General features: G+C 45.6%; 2 protein-coding genes across 3 annotated transcripts; both read left to right on the plus strand.

Moving 5' to 3' along the window:
- The first annotated feature begins 984 nt into the window (after positions 1-984).
- Positions 985-12,773, plus strand: LOC123408720. Its single transcript, XM_045101771.1, has 8 exons — positions 985-1,338; positions 1,951-2,027; positions 2,584-2,741; positions 3,528-3,711; positions 4,073-4,375; positions 4,466-4,543; positions 5,279-5,722; positions 12,184-12,773. Exons 1-8 carry the CDS (start codon positions 1,119-1,121, stop codon positions 12,637-12,639), a joined length of 1,920 nt encoding a protein of 639 aa, XP_044957706.1. The 5' UTR covers positions 985-1,118; the 3' UTR covers positions 12,640-12,773.
- Positions 12,774-17,425: 4,652 nt separating this feature from the next.
- On the plus strand, positions 17,426-20,854 carry LOC123408721 (glucan endo-1,3-beta-glucosidase 14). Of its 2 annotated transcripts, none has more exons than XM_045101772.1 (3): positions 17,426-18,248; positions 18,412-19,460; positions 20,658-20,854. In XM_045101772.1, exons 1-3 carry the CDS (start codon positions 18,164-18,166, stop codon positions 20,724-20,726), a joined length of 1,203 nt encoding a protein of 400 aa, XP_044957707.1. In that variant the 5' UTR covers positions 17,426-18,163; the 3' UTR covers positions 20,727-20,854. The 2 variants fall into 2 exon arrangements, with proteins under 2 accessions (XP_044957707.1, XP_044957708.1); XM_045101773.1 differs by having other exon boundaries at positions 18,415-19,460.
- Positions 20,855-21,455: the final 601 nt, after the last annotated feature.

A 21,455-nucleotide genomic window follows, 5' to 3' on the forward strand; every position in this document is an offset into this window, starting at 1 on the left:
TTCTCAAGTTCAACACGTACTTTAGAGCTTGTAGCTAACCTGCCGTTTATTGCATTTTGTAGAGTTCTTGCTAGGGCAATGAGATGAGTAGAAGAAGCAGAAGAGAAGGCATGTCGAGATGTAACCATCCAGGATCCAACATTTTTTAGAGTTCTATGAATTGCCCATCTGGCCTGTAACAATACATTTATGCACTTATGTTTCTACAAACTAAAAACTGGAATGTTTTGATACTATTTGATGCGAAGACAATGCACTTTACTCCTGTTTTGGCGTACATTTATGCACTTATGTTTCTACAAACTAAAAACTGGAATGTTTTGATACTATTTGATGCGAAGACAATGCACTTTACTCCTGTTTTGGCGTACATTTATGCACTTATGTTTCTACAAACTCAAAACTGGAATATTTTGATACTATTTGATGCGAAGACAATGCACTTTACTGCTGTTTTGGCGTACATTTATGCACTTATGTTTCTACAAACTCAAAACTGGAATGTTTTGATACTATTTGATGCGAAGACAATGCATTTTACTGCTGTTTTGATGCTGCTGTGCTGCTATCTTATTATGTTCATTTTTCTGGACATGTACTTTCATTACAATGTCAAGGGCCTTTGGGAGGGCTTAGGGCTTTCGGGCTTTCTGCGTTGGGAGGGCCTGGGCCTGAGAAACGTAGAATTTTCGTGAGCCTCGGCCTTATCTCCATGCCTTGGGCTTGTTGGGGCCTGGGCCGAGGCCCGGCTCGGCCCATGGCCAGATAGAGGCTCGGCTCTCCCCCTCTCCGCTCTTCTTCTCGTTTCCAAACCTAACTAAAATACGGAGCAGAAGGAAAAAACTCACACTGCCATTCTTTTGGAACGGAAAACCTACCATCTTTTTTTTTTGTTTGAATGTTGGAAAACCTACCATCTTTGAAAAGCCCTAGCACGACCTTTCTATTTCAGCTCCATCCCATCCCATCCCGAGAAAGCAAAACAAAACAAATACTTTCTCGGAGAGCAACAAGAGTCCACTAGTCCTACTCCGGTCCGGCCCTCCCCGCAGCCGCCGCGCACAGGCCCAGCCCCCAAACCAGAGCGAGCGGTCGGCGGCGCGTGGGAAGGGGGAACGATGGATGCGCGGCGGTGGCAGTCCCCGGCGGCGGCGGCCGCGGCGGCCGAGGCAGCGGCGGAGGACGCGTCCGGCCGCGGGGCCGGGCCCTCGAGGCGGCCGCCGCGCCGCGGCCTGCACCGCGCGTCGCCCTACGGGCTGAGTCCCCGGCCGTGGCTCCCGAAGCCCCCGGTGGCCTCCAGTGCCTTCTCCGCCGCGTCCCGTGACCACGCCGCCGCAGGTATATCCTCTCCCCCACCATTGTTATGTTCGGCGATTGGCACCAATCTAGGGTTGTATAAGCACCGAAAAAGCCCTCCGATCTGGTCCATTTTAGCTGATTATTTCAGGCCTGGGAACCTCATTTGGTTTTAGCTATTTGATGTGGTTTGGTACCGCACCATTTTCCTCCTGGAACGTGTACAGTATGGTTTGTTGCGGAGTCAACATGGGGTCAAGCTTGTGAGTTGAATCCTTGCCGTGGGTACAAGTTTGTGCACCTGCGGTAGCGTCCAACCAGCATTATAGATTTGTAGTAGAATTTCTGCAGTAAGCAGGGCAGTTTCCACGAGTTCAGTTCACTATTGGATGCTAATTCATCCTGTGTTTTGTCTTCATCAGTGAAGGGATTCCTTACTTATTTGATCTGGGTGTTGGATAAGCTACTCCTCTTTGTACCATTTATTATTATTTTAATGTAATCTATGATGTGATCTGAAATTCGATTGTATCATTTGCTTGTTGCCCCATTGGTTAATATAGAGTTATTGAAATTAGTGCAAAAGTAGTTCCTTCTTTTTCTTGCAAAGTATGTCCAACTTTTGATTCCTTTTTGCTGCTTCTAATGTTGCAGACGATAATCGGATGGGTCAGTATGAATCAATGGATGTAGCGCATGAAGCCAGCAGAGTAACACATGAATTAAGCAGGGTACATTTTAATTAGTGCATTGAATTCATTAGCTCGTCTTCCTATGATTTGTATAACTTAATGGATCTGCTATATATAGAGCTTCCTTGCATACTTCTTTACATTGTCTCAAATGCCATGCTGTGCCACGGTTACAATAAACTGTAGGTCATGCAAGTATTGTGCAGAGTGATCTGTTCAATTAGTGGCACATGGATGTTTCACTGTAAAGAAATTAATACAACAATGCATCCCGTAGAAGTTCTGTTCCGTTCATAGTAAAAGAATCCAATTTTTTGTATCTGCTGTCCAGAGAATAGTCCATTTTACATTTCCCTCATCAGGTTAATGCCCGAATCGGTTAATCTTTTTATAAGCGCATGTACTGGTTGAACTGAAAGATGATGACCATATATGTAATTCTGAGCTGATATATTGCTTGAGAGCTGCAAGGTCAATTGTTTACTTTGTGATTTTACTCTGTTAGCATGGTTGGCCAGTAGTATTAGATTCGACCTCCAGTTATGATGTATCTGCTGGTGATTTTCTGTAACCTCTGATCTACCTTAAACTGCAGAATAAGTCTATGGAACCAAACACCATTGCTATAACCAATGTGGCCCCAACGTTTGGAAACGATGTCAACCTGCTGCCAGAAGGTGATTACATAAATCGAAGCGATGGCAGTCGACTTGCTGAAATCGAGAAGATCATCAAACAGAAGCAGTTTTCTAGGTAGGTTTCATGGTGTGTACTTTTAGACTTTCTGCAGTCTGCTTTAATTTCAATCTTTAATTATAGTTTGCTGGATCCTTCTGTAAGTGTATGTGGGAAACCAAAATTATATTTCCATTTTGTACAGAAATAATACCCCTTATATAACTATAAGACGGGAAAACAATAGAAATACGAATTAGAAGTTCAGAGCCATTCTTTGCAATGGTTATTTACATGTGTCAATAGAGTTGAGAAAAATAAGAATAGGAGCTAGTCATTACTCATTAGTAACTCTACTTTTACAACTAATCTGATAGATGAAATGCTTTGGTAATTGATTCTGGGTCATAAAGGTCTAATTTTACAACTAATCTAATAGATTACATCTTTGGGTAATTGGTTGTGGCCTTTAAGATGTACTCGTCATTTTTTCCCATTTTCAGATTAGTATAATTCTGGTCTTCCTTACAGGAAGTCTTTTCACCGCCGTAGTGGCCTAGTCTTCTGAATTCAATTGTGCCTATAAGAGAGTTTACCGGAGTGTTTTGTCCCATTATTATTTTAGTCTTGCCAGGGGTTTCTTAACTGGAGTAAACACACATCATTCTGAACTACACAAATATGTCTCTTACCCCTTTAGCTTTCCACAAACTCTGCAACACATACCAGTTGGTTATCTAGTGTCTGCCTTGATTCTTATTGACTGAAAGCACTCAAGTTTTACTTTTGACCAAAAGCACTCAGCTTTTGTTTTGTTCATTGAAATTTGAAATCTCAGCTAAGTGGACTTTTTTTGCCTTACAGGGATGAAACAGAACATTTGATAGAGATCATGCGTTCGAGGACTCCTGATCTTCATGATGACGATCAGATAGCTGCACAGTCTTTTGCGAAACAAACTGAAATTACACCATTTTCCAACAAACTGGTGATACCTGCAAAGCCAGATGAACGAAATTGGGGGACTGATATGTTTGCACAGTCAAATGTAAGATCATCGTATCTCTACAATTTCATCTCCTAATCATTTCAGTGCAAATGGCCCTTAAACATATACCGAGGCTATTATCCCTGTTATTTCTTATCTGTATGGATTACGATTTCCAGGTTCCGTCTGTTTGTTTGTGAAATTCAAATTTGTAACCTGTATAACAGTTTCCTGACTATGCTGTATGAAAATCAATATAGTTTTCTTCACCTATAATATTTTTGTTGATTTATTCTTGTCTACTAGTAGATTTCTACGCAAAGCAAAATTTATGCAAATTATTTAAAAATATCATACCATACCTGCCTTTCCTGCCTAATTTCTTGTTCGTCGGATCTCATGATTATCGTTGGCTTTGTAGGTGCATGATGTTACTTCACCCATTGAACTTGCTAGAGCTTATATGGAAGCACAGACCTCAGCAAGTGTACATGAATCTCAAAAGAGAAAATTCATAGCTTTGAGTCATGGGGTTGAAATCGAGAATTCAGCATCAAAAGTATTCCCTAAAGTAGCCGTGGACTCTCCTGTGCGCTGGCCAGGTTCAGTTGTCCGAGACCATACAAATAACTACCTTACACCACAAAGTAATAAACGAAGAGCTCTTCCTTCTGTATCCTCTCGCTTACCATATACTGGCTCAGTTTTCCGAAGATCTGTCAAGGTCTGTCCGCTTATGATTTTTCTGTGATTCCTGCCATATGTGACATTTCTGGGGCTGTAATTGTGTCTTTTTACTGGTATGTGATTACAGAGAACAGGACATTTTGGTACCTACAGTAACTCATCTGGGCGGCCACAACTTTCAACACCTTTTTCCGTTGGAAGTAAGGTATTACTTAATTACTCATGGTTTTTTGTTCTCACCATGATATATCATCTTTTCTTTTGCTTCATTAGTTCGTTGATATTTAGATTTCAGTAATAAGCTCATTTAGGATGGATACGTCCATCATGAGATCATCCATCATTTTACGGCATGGCTTAGCATTTACTTTATCTTCTGTTGTAACTTTAGCCATGAAATAGGCATTGACAGACCAACTGACGCCTCATACCAAACAAGAAGGCTATGTCGGAGTTAGGATCATACACTCGTAGAACAATCCACTCCTCAAACCAATCACTCCCAATCGTAGTTCCCAGATTGCTATATTCATTGATGGGAATACTGTGACCCAGTTGATCATTTAAGATTGGAACTATTGTGAAAACTACTGAAGCTAAGATGTCTACATTTAATTATTATGTAATTTTGTGGCGCCATCCTTCATATTGAAACCTGAGTAGATTTGCATTCCTGTAGTCCATTCAGCATATCCTCAAAAGCTTTGGATTGCAATTCCCAACTGAAAGTGGGCTACAGCATTGTCGCTATCTTTAAAACCTTTAGTGCTGGCTGCTGAGGTCCTATCTTTAAAACTTCTAGTGCTGACTGCTGAGGTCATATCTTTAAAACTTTAGTGCTGACTGCTGAGGTCTGAAGGCATGAACTGTTTGGATCATCTTACAATTCATAATTTGCATACATAATTCATCTGTTCTGACCCCTTTTCTGAAAATGTAGGCAATGATAGAGGATAAAATGCCATCAACTGATGGCGTTTTTGGAGTGCAACCATCTACCTCTTCCGAAAGAGTACATGCAGATGCTGTTGGAACTGATACTCCACTTACAGTCAGTCTAGAAAGACCTCATGGTAAAGGCACCATAGAATCTGGCTCGACTACCGGACGTATACCAGTGGCAGACAATATTTCCAAGTGTGCTGCTGTTTCTGTTCACCCCAAGTCAAGCCAGACAGCTTGGAAAATACTCCAGCATCTTGAGAGGACAATTCCATCCCCTACAGTAAAGCCAGAGCTAAGGCGACCTCCAAAGAGAATTATTCCCCCTGTTGTCATCAGCAGCCCGTATAAAATGCCTGATCCCGTCACTAGCTATGGCCCCAGACAGAACAGCCTCAGTGAGCGTGGCAGTGCTTATCAGGCAATTTCAAATGTGAAGAAGGTATATATCTCCCATATATTTTCCACCGCAACAATCTTCTTAGTTACTACCACCTCCATTCCAGAATAGAAGGTGTATCGGTTTTCGTGCAAGTCAAACTTGTGTATGTTTGACCAAGACTATAGAATAAAGTATTGACATCTACAATACAAAATTAATAAAATATGAAAATATTTTTCTTGATGGATCTAATGGTACAGATTTGGTACTGTAGATACAACAACACCATGAAGCCTTCAGTCCCAAACAAGTTGGAGTAGGCTAGAGCTGAAACCCATAAGAACTCGCAACCAACTCATGGTTCTGGCACATGGATAGCAAATTTGGTACTGTACTGTAGATATTGCTATATTTTTTTCTAAAAGCCTGGTCAAACATGCACATGTTTGACTTTTGAGAAAACTAATACACCTTATATTTTGGGACGGAGGGAATATTTGTGAAATGCATCTACTGAAGTTTACAATTCAGGATTCATATTTATCACCAGCAACATTGGCTAATGTTTGTATAGTCAATGGCTATTTAAGCTAGGCTGAAACACCTGATGAATTATGTTAGTGCAATGTAGTTGAACAGTACCTAGGTCAAGCTGCTGTCTCGTAGCACTCACGAGGAGACTCTCGTGTGGCAGCTGGGACTGGGAACGTGAGGGCTGGATGCCTGCTTCTAGGTCACTCCCTCCACATGGGCTTGGGCCCTAAGAGATAAGAGGATGGGCTTGGGCCCATACCGGTTCAACACTCCCCCTCAAGATGGGTGGTAGATATCTATCATTTCCATCTTGTCACACGCCAAGTTACAATCCTTTGTTCCCAGTCCCTTTGTCAAGCAATCTGCAAATTGTTGCCCAGAATTGACATGAGTAAGGCTGATACCACGGACGACACCTCTAGCGACCAATCAATTCCATAGGTTTGACTATATCCTCTAGCGACCAATCTGGCCTTATACCGTTCCACCTTCCCCTCAGGATTCTGCTTCACTTTATAGATCCATTTACAACTCATTGCTTTCTTTTCTGCCGGCAATGTGGTTAGCACCCACGTCTTGTTTTTCCTCAGTGCCTCCAACTCTTCTATCATCGCTTCACGCCACTTTGGATCTTGCTTTACAACCTTCCAATCCTTTGGAATTGGCACAGTTTGTAGGGAGGCAACAAACGCCTTATATGAAGGTGACAAAGCCTTATAAGACACGAAATTGCCAATATCAAGATCATCACAAGCATCATCCTTTGGTAGAGCCTTCCTTGCTACTTCTCCCTTTCTTGCCGCTTCACGTGTAGCCTTTCGCAACGCAATGGGCAGATCCATTGTGTCAGATGAGCTTGCCTCACTGCCTTGTTGCTCCCCCTGCACTCTTGCCTCACTGCCTTGTTGCTCCCCCTGCACTCTTGCCTCACTGCCTTGTTGCTCCCCCTGCACTCTTGCCTCACTGCTTTGTTGCTCCCCCTGCACGTGTGGTTGCCGTCGAGAGTACACCAAGGTATTCGTCTGCCATCGATCCCGAACAGGAACAGGAATTGTACCCACAATTGTTTGGACCTGAACTTGCACATCATTAATGTTCACAGAATCACCCTGAGCATGGGACACATCCTTCTGCCCCTCTTGCACACGGTGTAGGTGGTCTAGCTCTGCAAACAACAGACTGAGATCAGTAGGCTCACCATAGAATGGCTCAAACTCCCTGAAGGTAACATCCATACTCACAAATCTATGTTTTTCAGAGGGACACCAACATTTATACCCCTGCTGACTAGAAGAGTATCCAGAAATACACACTTCCCTGCTCAAGGATCAAGCTTTCCAACAGATGGTAGGTGATCACGAACAAAGCAAGTACTGCCAAACAGCTTTGGGGAAACAACAAACTTATTATCTCCAATGAGCAACTCAGAAGGGGATTTCATACCTAGTATCTTGGAAGGTGTCCGGTTGATCAGGTATGTGGCTGTCATAAGTGCTTCATCCCATAAGAACTTAGGCACATTCATGGTAAACATCAAGGACCGAGCAACCTCAAGAATATGATGATTCTTCCTTTCGGCCACTCCATTCTGAGGTGGGGTGTCTGGACATGAAGTTTGATGAAGAATCCCTTGGTCAGCCATGAAAGCCCCAAAAATATTATTCACATACTCTGTGCCATTATTACTCCTGAGCACCTTGACCTGCACCTGAAGCTAGTTCTTTACAAGAGCATGGACGTTCTGAAAACAGCTAAACACCTCATCCTTGTGACGCATCAAGTAAACCCAAGTCATACGAGAATAACAGTCAATAAAGGTAGCAAAATACTTCTTTCCATTCATTGACACTACTGGGCTAGTCCATACATCCGAATGAATAAGCATAAAAGGAGATATGCTCCTAAGCCCCTTACTCACATATGAGGTTCGTGTGTGTTTTGCATATTTCGCAAGCATCACGTGTCAACTTGCCTTTGCCTACTCCATACATTACATCCGGATATATTCTACTCATCTTATCAAAAGATATATGACCCATCCTTCAGTGAAGGATCATCGCCTGCTTCTCCTTGTCCTCCATGGTGGCAGCACACACCAAGTCTGGCTGCACCTCCTGGTTCATGTACCAAAGCCCCCTACGCCTGGTGCCAGTCCCAACCGTCTGGCCCGTCTGTCGCTCCTGAATCAAGCAACCAAACTTGTCAAGGATCACACGACAGTCTATTTGATCAATGAGAGCACTGAAAGAGACCGAATTGATAGGAAAAGCTGGCACATGTAAAACTGACGATAAGGAGATGGTTGAAGTGCACTTGACTGTACCAACCCCTATGACAGGCTGCTTTGTACCATCGAGTTTGTATAGTGCCCTTGTGAGTAGGAGCATTTTTATGGTAAGACTCAAACACACAGGAATTACCCGCAACATGCTTAGATGCTCCAGAGTCTAGGACCCACTCTGAAGTACTCTCATTAGGAGTAAAAGATGCCTTTGTCGAATTACCTTCATCGGTGGAGGCCCAATGAGCAAAGTCTCCATAGGCAGCCTCATCAACTTCCTCGCCTGTGACGTCCCCGTGTCTCCTCCAACGGCCATGTGAGCCCTCTGACCCCCTAAGGCCTCGTTTGGTTAAGGGGGATTGGGGAGGTTTTGAGAGGAAAATCCCCGGGGGGCCAGAAACCCCACAGATCCTCGGGCGTCCATTTGGTAGGAGGGGTTTGCTTACCCCAATCCCCTCCGTTCCCCTTCAATCCCTTCCTATCCATGTGTTTCAAAACCCTCCTCGGGGGACTAGTGGAAGCAAAACCCCGGGGATTTGAGAGGATTGGGTGGAACAAAGGGATTCACCCAATCCCCTGAAATCCCTCCCTCTCAAAACCTCCCCAATCCCCCTTAACCAAACGAGGCCTAAGTGTCCTGAGTAGCCACCTCTGCCCCTAGAAGCCTGACTCCCTGAGGTCTGTGAAAATGTGAAAATCCACCTCTGCCTGTAGCACTCCTGCCTCTGCCAGTTCCCCCTCTGTTGTATCCCGCCTCTGCCACGAGTTGGACATTCCCTCTTCCAGTGTCCGACCTCCCAACAGATGTGACATTTGTTGGGATCTCCCCACTCCATGCGCTCAGTGACTGCAAATGCGGAAGCTGGCACATGCTTCATGTATGCATGCTCAAGAGAGAAGCGCACCTCCTCTTGAGTCATCGCTGCAATAGCCTCGGCAATGGTAGGCAGACTAGGTTGGTGCAGCAGGGTTGCCTTCCTACCATCAAAGCAACCTTTGAGGCCAGCCAAAAGTTTCAGCACACGCTTGCGTGCCATCCACTTGTGCCCTGACTCGATTGAAGCTGCATCATAGAGTTCCAGAGGATCACAATTATCCTGGTCTGCCCACAGAGCCTGCAGTTCTGCCATGTATGCCATCACTGACATGCCATCCTCTTGGCGCAACAACCTAATCTTGTCTTCAGTCTGAGCAATGAGCATGGCCTTGCCCTTGCCAGAGTACTGGGTGGACAGAACCTTCCATATCTCAGTAGGTGTGGATAACCTCTCCACAGAGTGTCCAATGGAGTGCACGACGGAGTTTAACAACCACACCATCAATACATAGTTGATGACCTTCCACCTCTTTCCCTCTGCACTAATCTTGTCTCTGGGTTTTGCAATGGTGCCCAACAAATATCCATCAACCTCCTTCTGCTCAACAGCCCACAAAGCCCTCCTCGGCCAGCTCAAATAATTTGTTGCCCCCTCTAGCTTCATGTCCAGGGGCGACATTTCGAGCTTGTGAGCCCCTTCCTGTCGAGGAATGATGGCCCCAGAGTTGGAGTTGGACTCTGCAAAGATCTTGGCGAGCTTCTCGTAAGCCTCGGCAAGAGCTTTTGGTTCAGCCATCTTTGGTTGGGAGTGGCCGCCGCAACTCCCAGCAGCAGCAGAAACTCCTCAAACAGTAGTCACAGCCAAGCACCAGCAAGCAGGAATCTCAGCAGCAAAAGCAGCAGAACAACACCAGCAGTTCCTTCTTACACCCCCTCAGCTCACAGCCGCCAAGCACTAGCAGCAGGACTCAGCTAGCCTTCTTTCTTCAGCAGCAACAGCTTCTCCTCTAGCGGCAGCTCCTGGCCTCCAACAGCAGCCGACCCATTCTCCTCTTGTCCCCCCGCAGCACAGCAGCTCTCCTCCTCCTACCTCTCAGCTGATGAGCCGCACCTCCCAGCTCCGCCGCCGTCTCCTCAGGCCCCGCCGGCCCTGGCCGCGCAGCTCCCGTGCCGCCCCGCGGCGTCACAGCGCCACCGCCTCGCGCGTGCGCACAGCCTAGCACTCACGAGGAGACTCTCGTGGTGGCAGCTGGGACTGGGAACGTGAGGGCTGGATGCCTGCTTCTAGGTCACTCCCTCCACATGGGCTTGGGCCCAAGAGATAAGAGGATGGGCTTGGGCCCAATACTGTTTCAACACAATTCATCTGTTCTGACCCTTTTTCTGAAAATGTAGGCAATGCTAGAGGATAAAATGCCATCAACTGATGGCGTTTTTGGAGTGCAACCATCTACCTCTTCCGAAAGAGTACATGCAGATGCGGTTGGAACTGATACTCCCCTTACAGTCAGCCTAGAAAGACCTCATGGTAAAGGCACCATAGAAAGTGGCTTGACTACCGGACGTATACCAGTGGCAGACAATATTTCTAAGTGTGCTGCTGTTTCTGTTCACCCCAAGTCAAGCCAGACAGCTAGGGAAATACTCCAGCATCTTGAGAGGACAATTCCATCCCCTACAGTAAAGCCAGAGCTAAGGCGACCTCCAAAGAGAACTATTCCCCCTGTTGTCATCAGCAGCCCGTATAAAATGCCTGATCCCGTCACTAGCTATGGTCCCAGACAGAACAGCCTCAGTGAGCATGGCAGTGCTTATCAGGCAATTTCAAATGTGCAGAAGGTATATATCTCCCATATATTTTCCACCGCAACAATCTTCTTAGTTACTACTACATCCATTCCAGAATAGAAGGTGTATCGATTTTTGTGTAAGTCAAACTTGTATATGTTTGACAAAGACTGTAGAATAAAGTATTGACATCTACAATAATAAATAAATAAAATAAATAAAATATGAAAATATTTTTCTTGATATATCTAATGGTACAGATTTGGTACTGTAGATTCAACAACAACATGAAGCCTTCAGTCCCAAACAAGTTGGAGTAGGCTAGAGCTGAAACTATACCCGGCCAGCCCAAAAATCCAGGGCCTAGGCCCGACGGGCTTGCCTGTGGGCTGGGCTTGCGCCTGAGTTTTTAGCCTGCCAACAGGGCTGGGCTTGGCATATTGAGATTTTAAGGAAAAGGCCCCCTCGCTCTTTTCAACAGATGGGACGGGCTTGGGCTTGAAAAGTAGTCCCGCTGGTAGGGCCAGTGCCGGGCCTGGGCCTCAGTTTTTGACCATGGGCTTTTTTAGGCCTGGCCCAGGCCTGTCCCGACCCGGCCCATGGCCAGATATAGCTGAAACCAATAAGAACTTGCAACCAACTCATGGTTCTGGCACATGGATAGCAAATTTGGTACTGTACTGTAGTTATTGATTTTTTTTCTTTTTCTAAAAACTTGGTCAAACATGCACATGTTTGACTTTTGAGAAAACTAATATACCTTATATTTTGGAACGGAGGGAATATTTGTGAAATGCATCTACTGAAGTTTACAATTCAGGATTCATATTTATCACCAGGAACATTGGCTAATGTTTGTATAGTCAATGGCTATTTAAACTAGGCTGAAACACTTGAAGAATTATGTTAGTGCAATGTAGTTGAACAGTGTTTCCTTGCAACGTTTTCTCTTCTGACCACAGGCTACTTGTTTAAGTTTTATGTATTGCTACTGTTTGTTAGTCATTTAGCACTGGTTGATTCAGTTTATATAGCCGATGCTTGGCAGAACCATACTATGAACAGTTTTATTTACTCAGATAGCTGTGCACTTCTGTTCAGGTTCAGGAACCCCCAAGCAGCTCCAATTGTGAGGAGGAGCCAGCTCCAAAAGTCCAGAGCCCAGTGGCCACCCCAGAAGTTGCTGAGATGACCAGCTCACAGCATCCTTCAAAACCCGACGTGGCAACTGCACCAGCTGCACCAGTTTCCAACAAAAGCACAACCAATGGTTTCATGTTCTCATTCCCTGTCACCAAAACCTCAGTCTCGCTTCCAGAACCGCCACCCACGCCTACTTTCTTCTCGCCGCCAAAAAAGAGCCTGCCAGCCGGCATCCAAGATATCCCCAAGTTCACCTTCGGCTCATCAAGTTCTACGGATAACCTCGTTTTCTCCGTCGATTCGGTGAGCGGTTCTGCTGGGGCGGATGAAGTGGCTCCAACCTTCAAGTTCGGGTCTGACAAGAAGCGAGAGCTGTCCTTCAATTTGGCTGGCAAAGATGCAGTTGTCTCTTAGAGACGGACAACAGGCTCTGCCATTTGAACCCGCTTGCTCTTGTTATTTGCTGGGACGACGGCACCATTTGTAACTGACAATACGGGACTTGTGCAAGAAAACATGGGCCTCGCTTACCCAGTATTTTGTGCGTATATTTTTGTGGATGCTCCTGTCCTGAGTTATGCATCATTTGCAGGATCTCCCCCCTGTGGTTCTCAACCAAGCCACGCCTGGAGTCAGTTGGGCATCGGCCAATTTGTCCTCCAGACGGCTTTCGTATGCCTGAATAGAAGTTGATAAAGCAATACCTTTTCGGTCCAAGGTATGCCTCTGATTATATATGTAATGTAATCTGTTGCAAAGACCCTTGTTTTCTCCGTGGAACCGCGTCGGATCGCTCTCGTTTTGACGCATCACCCCACTCAAAAAATATAAATGAAAAGAGACAAGCAGGACGATCTGGTTCCCAAAGACAGGAGTCGAGTCCGAGTCATGAGGGTGACCGGCTGATGCAGAAAGGCATTGACTGATTGCATCTTGCGCGCTGGACTGATGCTGCCTTTGAACTAAGCATGTCCAAAATACACGGCCTCGCGCACACTAGGGGTGTTGTTAATGTTGATGGTCTATCTCATGCATGCATGGTGATGATGGCGTAAAAGTAAAATTTGACGCGTTGGGACGAGCTGATTGGGGTAGGGTAGGCGGTGGGCGTCGCCGTCGTGACAGCGTTTCTTTGCCTGGAGAAAGGGGAATCTTGTCACATCCCCGTCACCGCAGGTGTGATTGGGGCGGTAGATGAACCCATTATTATGTAGCCGATGATGTTCAAGTCCCAACGGCCGATTGTCCCTAAGCAATGTATACAGATCTAAGATAACAAAGCCGGTGAAGTTTCCTCAAAAGAAAAAAAGAACAGGTGTAGTTGCGGTCCACGCGGAAAATTCCAAGTGGGGCTCCGAAGCTTCAAGAAGCTGAAAAGCACTGCCGCACAAGGTTCTACAGAATGCGCATCTGTAGAAACTATTACTACTTGGACAGTGAGTGAAACCCACTCGCCGCATGAACCCCAAAAGAAATTCGAGATACAATCACGATCTTGTGATGATTTCCTTCTTTTCTTCATCAGATCATATACGAATCTTGTAAGAATTTTTTCTGTAGCCACGGAGAGGATGCAGAACCCCTTGATATATATGTTCATGATCACGCTGTGATGGTTTCCCTACTCTACGTACCTTTCTCCATGACCGCGGAGGAGGACCCACCCAGCATCCCTTTCTCCGGCGCGGGCCCGGGTCTTTGGCACAAAGGGCCACTGCTGATTCCAACGTGATCGTGTCAACGTCACGTCTGGGCCCTCCCTCCGTGACCGTGTGGCGAAAGGTTTTTCATCGCGGTACGGTGCAAAAGGCAACTGCAAAGGGGCAGAATATGGTCGCTGTCAAGGCATCAAACAAACAGCCGGCCGGTCGACTAGGGTTTCTACGACTGCTTACGCACCGGTCGGCATGCAGGATGAGCGAGCGGAGGACCAAACGCGTGGTGCTTCTCCTCTTTTTCTCTTCTGCATCCCTTAGCTCTCCCGATATTCTGTTCGCATTTTCGCGCAAAGTTAGGGAGATGTCGTTCAGCTTTGTTTCCAAACATGATGAAAAATATATTGTCGTTTTTGTTAACAAAGTTAATTGCCGGGCAGATATAAAATAAAACAGGACACAATCACAATTTCTTACCATGGCAAATCGAATGTTTATCAGGGAAATTATAGTTCTCGCGAGGATGGCAAATTTCTTTAGCAATCATGACAAGTCCTTGCCATACCCAATTTTTTTGTCTGGATTGGCCATGTCTGCTAAAGTAAGTTGTCATTATTTGCGATAACAATAATAGCCTTGAAAAACGTTTGAATTGACATGGTTAAAAATACAAAGTCAAAGTTTTAATATCATCGAATTGAAAAAAAAAACATCCTATTAATAAGAATAAAAAATATCCCTAGTCGCAACATCGTCTTTTAATTGCCAAAAGATTGTAAGAAAACCGAGTTAAAAGTAAAAAAAGGCACACTCTTGTTGTTCAACAGACACATGAGTAAGCACATATAGGCAATCGCTTGTGGTGCCCTGCCTTGGTGAATGGGAAAAGGACGGGAATATTCAGATGTTTTTTCCCATTTGTATCCTTTTCATATTTCAAGCCAATCAGCGAGTCTTTGGCTGCAAAGCCACTCCTTGTGATGCAACTTTAGGCGTGTGATGACCACAGCCCACAGCTTAAAAGCACGGGATGGCAACTACCAAAGAAAAAATGAAATGCCTTGCTAAAAAGTGAGCATATGACACAAAGTGCAAGCACCAAAGAAACAAAGAAAGTGATACCAGTCACACGATCACTAACCTTTAGTTAGTTGATCAACACGTCATTGAGTTTAGCACACCAAATGGAAAAGCCACCCAGGTTACCCAAGTCCTTTTTTTGATGGAAACGTTACCAAAAGAGCGGCTGTTTCTCTCGGAAGTGTAAGCACTAGCTGCTTCCGCACTACAACCTTGGTGCCACATTGCAACCTTATTTTTAATGTTATAATGTTGTTAGATAGAAATTATAGTGAAACATCAACTAGCTTCCGAGTGTCGCACGGATGGTGTCCATTCGGGAAGGTGCTCGTTGGACAAATAACTTTCCAAGCAGATTATGTATAGCACAGTGCTCTGCGCCGGCGTTCGCGCGCGGCCGGCCCGATCCGCCAGCTGTATGCGGGCTGCATCGTTAGATCTTCATGCAGCAAAAAATTTTGATGCAATAAATTCCGTTCACGATGTAACAATTTCCGTCAACGGTCGCAACAAAAATATAGTTGTAGCAAAAAATATTATCAACGTGGCCGTAACAAAAAAACGAAGCTGATGATGCGTGGAAGGAAAACAAAATAAGGGTTGTAGCAAAAAACAATACGGTGAACTCAGATTACAACTCCGACGAACGTGTATGCAACTTTTTTAGTGAACGGTTGCAGCAAAAAATGATACTGGTTGTAGCAAAAATCAAACGATAGTGTAGAAAAAAAAAATCAACGAACTTGAGTTGCAATCAAACGTGGATGCAACTTTTTTAATCAATAAATTATAGCAAAATAAGAAACGCTTGTAGCAAATTTAGACGTAGTTGTAGCAAATCTGAGCGAAATAATGTTGCATGCCTGGTCAGGCAGCCACGCGGGCCGGCGAGCGACCAGCCAAACATTCGGCCGGCGCTCCGGCTGCAAGCGTTTCCCTTATGTATATGCCTTGCACCTTTTTTTCTGGTAGAAAGACAACATTATAAATTATGGTGATATTCCTCGTGGAAATACACATTTACTTTCAATAAAAATATGAACTCACATCATCTCTCACAGGTCACGCAGACGACTGTAATTTTTATTTTCTTAAGCACTAGTAGCATTTTTTTTGTTGCACAAGTGTGTAACTAGACATCCATGCTTTGGAATAGGCACATATGGCTACGCATTAAAAGGGCATGCCTTTTCAAGCACAACTTGAAGCACTTGCATCGACTCGCACATATATTTCACACGATAAATCATAGTATTCCCTCCGTGAAGAAATAGAAGTACATTTAAATCATCGTATTTAGTGTGATTCAAACGTTCTTATATTATAGAGGGTTTTTGCAAAAAATGTAAATATATACATATCTTTAGAGGGGAGTATTACCAAAATTCAGCTAGCACAAGTCACCAACTCACCATAGGATATTAAGGGCTAGTTCTTTTCAAGCTTATTTCAGCTTATTATCAACATAAGCCAGAAGCCTCAAGAAACTCGATTTGTATAAGCTAGCTTAACTTATTTTTACCGGAGTCCCCTTTGCAATGGGACAAGCTGGGGGGTGAGCAACTTCGTGCAGAAGCTCACTTAGAAGTGAAGGGGTTAGCCCATTCCCCCTGTTTTTCGCATTTACTACAATGAGTTTGCCACCGAGCCCAACCCCTCGTTCCGTCGCTGAAAATCGAATCGAGCCGCTCCCGGTCGCCGCTCCCGATTCCCTCCGTCGTCGTTGCTCCCGATTCCCTCCGTCGTTGCTGCTCCCGGTCCTTTCCTCCTCCGCCGCCACTCCCGGTCCTTCCCTCCCGCCAATGGGTAGGCCTCCCGTCACTGCTCCTCTCCTCCCTCGGGCACAACCCCGCCCTCCCTCTGGTGCGATTCCACTCTTCTCCGCGACCTAGCAACAACAGCGCCACTCTGGCGGACTCCCGGGGCTCCACTCCGGCGGACGACGTCCAACTGCGGCTGACGACCCACTCCAGGGAAGGACCCCCGTCCCCTGCCCTACTCTGGTCGACGATTCACTCCAGCTCCACTTCAAGGGTATTATAGACTTTTCGCTACTCATACCATATATAAGCTGGAAAAACAAGCAGTGAAAAGAACCGGCTAGCTTATTATCTGAAGCTTATTTTCACCGGAGCTTATTTTCACACAAGAGCTCAAAAAAACCGGTCCTAAACTGGTGGACTATACTTGTTTTGGAATGCAGAAAAGTCCAATAGTTTTACCTGAAGCACATCGATTTTCACAGAAATTCGAGGCGACCACAAAAGCGAAATGCAACGAGCGGCACGCTCGAAGGTGCAATCTGCAAAAGAACCGCTGAAGGACCAGTAGACGTGTCCGCCGTCCACCACCGCGCACGACAGACACGCACGCACACGCGCAGAGCACCACCACACCACCGCCGCCGCCGGCCCCGGTTAACCCCCCCTCCCCCTTCCGTTTCAAAAATCAAACCACCCCAGACGGAAACCCTCTCCCTTTCCCCCCCCCCCCCTCCTGGCCGTTGCGGTGGCGAATCCGGGCTGCAACGCGGGGCCGCCGGCGTGACCTTCCCTCCGTCCCCTCCTCCGCCGCGTCCCCTTCGTCCCCACCCCGCCTCCCTCCCTCGCCCAACTTTTCCCGATCTCCTCGTCGCTAAGCAAACAAACCCCTTATTAACCCCGCACTGAATCAACCGGAGGTTAGCCGAGAGAAAAAGGCCCCACCTTGCACCAGCCAGTACCGTCCTCCGCTGCCCGGTGCCAGTAGAGTAGAGTGGAGCAGAGTCGGAGGCCGGAGGGGAGCGCCTGGTGGGGGCTGAGTGCTAGGAGGCCAGCACCAAGCGGGAACCGAGAGATTCCTTCTCGTCCCCGGGCTGGGCTCAGGCCACCTCTTGGCCGGATTGGTTTCTTGTTTGCGGTGTTCTTGCCGATTCTTTCTCCTGCTCCAGTGCGCGCGGCGGCGGTGTCGTGTGGTGTGTCCCGGTGAGGAGGAAGGCCGCCAAGATTGCTCGGGGGCGAGCGGGGAGCAGCCGCCCGTGCCCGGCCTCGGAACGGCCGCCCCAGCCCGTCTATGGAAGTTGCCGCCCCGGCTCCACGCCACGGCCTGGAACCAAATTGCCGAACACGGCGCGGCTCGCCTGCCCTTCCGACGCTGCCGCTCGCTCCGGTGCCCGTCTTCTGCTTGCTTCTTGCTCCGGATCGACGGGTTGCGGCCGGCCTGCTATGACGGCGGTGATGGGTCGGCGCCGGTGCGCTCGCTGGATGCTGCTGCTCCTCTGTTGCCTCCTCCTCACGTCCCCCTCACATGGTACGCACTCAGTTCTTTATCCAGTTTAATTTAGTGTTGTTTTGTCTAGATCATGGAATTCACACATCAAGTTTACTATCATAGCTGGGTAGGCCTTTGCAACGAAATAACCACTGGCTTTGGCGTCACGAACTGAGATTTGACTCTTGTGCTTGCTGTTTAGCAGGTCGTCGCCGCCCTCGACCCGCTGACTCGTTTGTCGGGGCATATGGGATAAACTATGGAAGAATAGCGAACAACCTCCCGTCTCCGGACAAGGTAGTCGAGCTCCTCAGGAGGTCCAAGATAAGGAATGTCAAGATATATGATGAAGAACCCACTGTGCTCGAGGCATTCAAAGGCACAGGGCTCAACCTGGTCATTGCTGTCAACAATGGGCTGCTGAATTCTTTTGCTGCAAATGACAGCGTTGCGATTGACTGGCTGAATAAATACGTGCAGCCTTACATTTCTCAGACACGCATTGTTGGAATCACTGTGGGGAATGAGGTGCTGGGAGGCGATCCGAACCTTGCCGCTCCGCTCGTTGGAGCTGTTAAGAACATGTACAATGGTCTCAAGAAACTGCATCTGGATGACAAAATTGAGCTTTTCACGCCTCACTCTGAAGCTGTTTTTGCTACTTCCTATCCGCCCTCTGCATGTGTTTTCAAGGAAGAAATCATGGTGTATATGAAACCGCTGCTGGACTTGTTTTCACGGATTGGCTCACCTTTCTATGTCAATGCATATCCCTTTTTGGCTTACTTAAGTGATTCAGGGCGGATTGACATTAATTATGCGCTCTTTCAGCCCAACCCTGGAATACTTGATCCGAACACTAGTCTGCACTATGACAACATGTTTGATGCTCAGATAGATGCAGCTTATGCTGCTCTGCAGGCTGCTGGTTATAATAACATGGAAGTTCGGGTGGCAGAGACTGGCTGGGCTTCTAGTGGAGATCAAAGTGAAGCAGGAGCATCAGTTGAGAATGCAAGGACTTACAATTACAACCTCCGTAAGAGGCTCTTTTTGAGGAAGGGAACTCCTCTCAAGCCAAATATACCGGTCAAAGCATACATCTTTGCCCTGTTTAATGAGAACTTAAAGAATGGAGATCCTACTGAGAAGCACTATGGGCTCTTCAATCCAGATGGAAGGATTTCATACGATATCGGCTACTCAGGTCTATTACCTTCATCAGCACCCGCATCCCTGTTGTCAGTTAAGGTAAGCATTTACTTTTCGCACATCTACTTGTTTGCCCCTTAGTCTTCGTTTTCATTGTATTTTTCTGGTTTGATGGTTATTGGATTATACTCCCTCCGTCCCAAAATAAGTGTCTCAACTTTATACTAGCTCTAGTACAAATTTGTACTAAGCTTGAGACAGTTATTTTGGGAGTATTATAGTAAGGGTTTTGCTTCAGTAATCCACTTTCTCAACATTTATGCACAAAGAGGATTAGAGGTGGATATCAAAAGTTCCAAAGTCATCAATTGCCACTCAAAAGGATACAGTAGTCAATCAGACATAGCTTTCTAGTTCAAACCTTATGACATCTTTAACAAAAGCGGCCCTATCAATTTATTTTCTCCCGTGCATCATGGATCATGGTATTTTCAGCTGCCCAGCATCTGTATCACAGTATCGATATTACAATTTGATACTTAGCTAAGAAAATCAATTAAAAAACACCATACTTGTCTCGGCGTAAGGATTCAAGGTTGTGACAGCGCGAGGTCTGTCAGGGTTCGCACATGATGATGAATGTGGTGGTCAAGAATTGGGGCAGTCAATTGTTTGCCGTCCCTATCCAAGTTGTGAATATTGGAATATATGTTTATTAACAATCGAAGCCTGTTAGTGTTGTGGATGAACGTGTTCATTGGAAAACTCTGTCAGTGTTGTGGATGAATGTGTTCTTCGGCAAACTAGATTGGTACTAATGTTGTCCAGTGAAGAACTTCCATTGTAGAGTACTAAATGGAGACAACACAGGCTGAGCAGTAAATACTGAGATCCTCCATAAAGTAGACACTAGACAATGACAAGAAATTAACTTTCATGCTTTCAAAACAATTTAAATGCCAATAGGTTTCTCTTCCGTTTATATTATCATGGAACCTCTCTACCTAGTTGAGCTAAGCCAATTTCATTGCACTAATAAATGCCTAGCAAAAAAATTGGATGACCGTAATCAATCCTTTTCTTCGAAGGTAGTCTGTTGTTATGAGTGCAGTGCATAATTGCATGAGGTATTGATCTGCATGTTCATGTTCTGAATTCTCTAGCACTTTCTCTGCAAATAATTTATGGGATCTTGTAACAAAACTTCATGGAATAATTGTCTATTTCTTGCTTACCTTTGGTGTATGATGATACCACATCATTAACCTGATTCGACGCTGTGATTTCTGTTTGCAGGAAATGCGAGCTTGGGGTTGGATTGCGCGCTGTTCGGCTGCGGTTATCCTATCTATTTTCTTGTTTTAGGCTTAGCGACTCAGATTATAGAATAGCACATCTGTTAAGGGCACAATCATGATCAGGAGTTAGAATGCGTGCCTGCTTGTACTGGGAAACTCGGAATGGACATTCGAATAATAGTTCCCTGCTCACCAGTTCCGTTTGTGTTCCCTTCACTCATTTTATACCTGTGAAAAAGAACATATGGTCCTGAATTTTTACTGGACATATATTTATTCTAGCATTAGAATGCCAGTCTATTTTTACTGTTAATCCTGTCAGCTAATAATCCTCTGCAACCTATCAAATTCTTTACCATGCAAAGTTCCAGGAATAAATGGACTTGGACACGTAAGATGCATCTTTTCTGTTCTTTTTCAGTCGACCTGGTGGTTCTCCATTGAACTGCCAGCCAGGCTGGCACGGTTAACAAATCGTTGGTTGTTTCTTCACCAGTAAGTAAGTGTATCTCAGACATGATTACGTGCTGCACTCAAGGCACCTGCTTTTACTTACTAGACTTTCAATGTCTTTCATACTGAGCTAAGGTGGTTGTATATTCTGAATTAGTGAATTGTGATAGCATGGATATGAAATCAGTCTGTTGTTAAAATCATGGAATCCACAGAACTATGCTCTGAATAATAATGTGACTTTGAATGTCTTTCATGCTGTTGAGCTGGCCTGTACTACCACTTGGCTGAACTAGGGGAGAACTGCAAAATGTACTGTTGGACCAGCATGGCCGGCTGATTT

Source organism: Hordeum vulgare, chromosome 7H, assembly GCF_904849725.1.
Source record: "Hordeum vulgare subsp. vulgare chromosome 7H, MorexV3_pseudomolecules_assembly, whole genome shotgun sequence".
Taxonomy (NCBI): domain Eukaryota; kingdom Viridiplantae; phylum Streptophyta; class Magnoliopsida; order Poales; family Poaceae; genus Hordeum; species Hordeum vulgare.

Bases quoted from the DNA above. Each gene is read 5' to 3' on its own strand.
- LOC123408720 (XM_045101771.1), top strand. From the start codon at position 1,119: ATGGATGCGCGGCGGTGGCAGTCCCCGGCGGCGGCGGCCGCGGCGGCC. The intron at 2,028-2,583 runs GTACATTTTAAT...CTTAAACTGCAG, and splicing joins TAACACATGAATTAAGCAGG to AATAAGTCTATGGAACCAAA. The intron at 3,712-4,072 runs GTAAGATCATCG...TTGGCTTTGTAG, and splicing joins ATATGTTTGCACAGTCAAAT to GTGCATGATGTTACTTCACC.
- LOC123408721 (XM_045101772.1), top strand. From the start codon at position 18,164: ATGACGGCGGTGATGGGTCGGCGCCGGTGCGCTCGCTGGATGCTGCTG. The intron at 18,249-18,411 runs GTACGCACTCAG...CTTGCTGTTTAG, and splicing joins CCTCACGTCCCCCTCACATG to CAGGTCGTCGCCGCCCTCGA. The intron at 19,461-20,657 runs GTAAGCATTTAC...TTCTGTTTGCAG, and splicing joins CATCCCTGTTGTCAGTTAAG to GAAATGCGAGCTTGGGGTTG.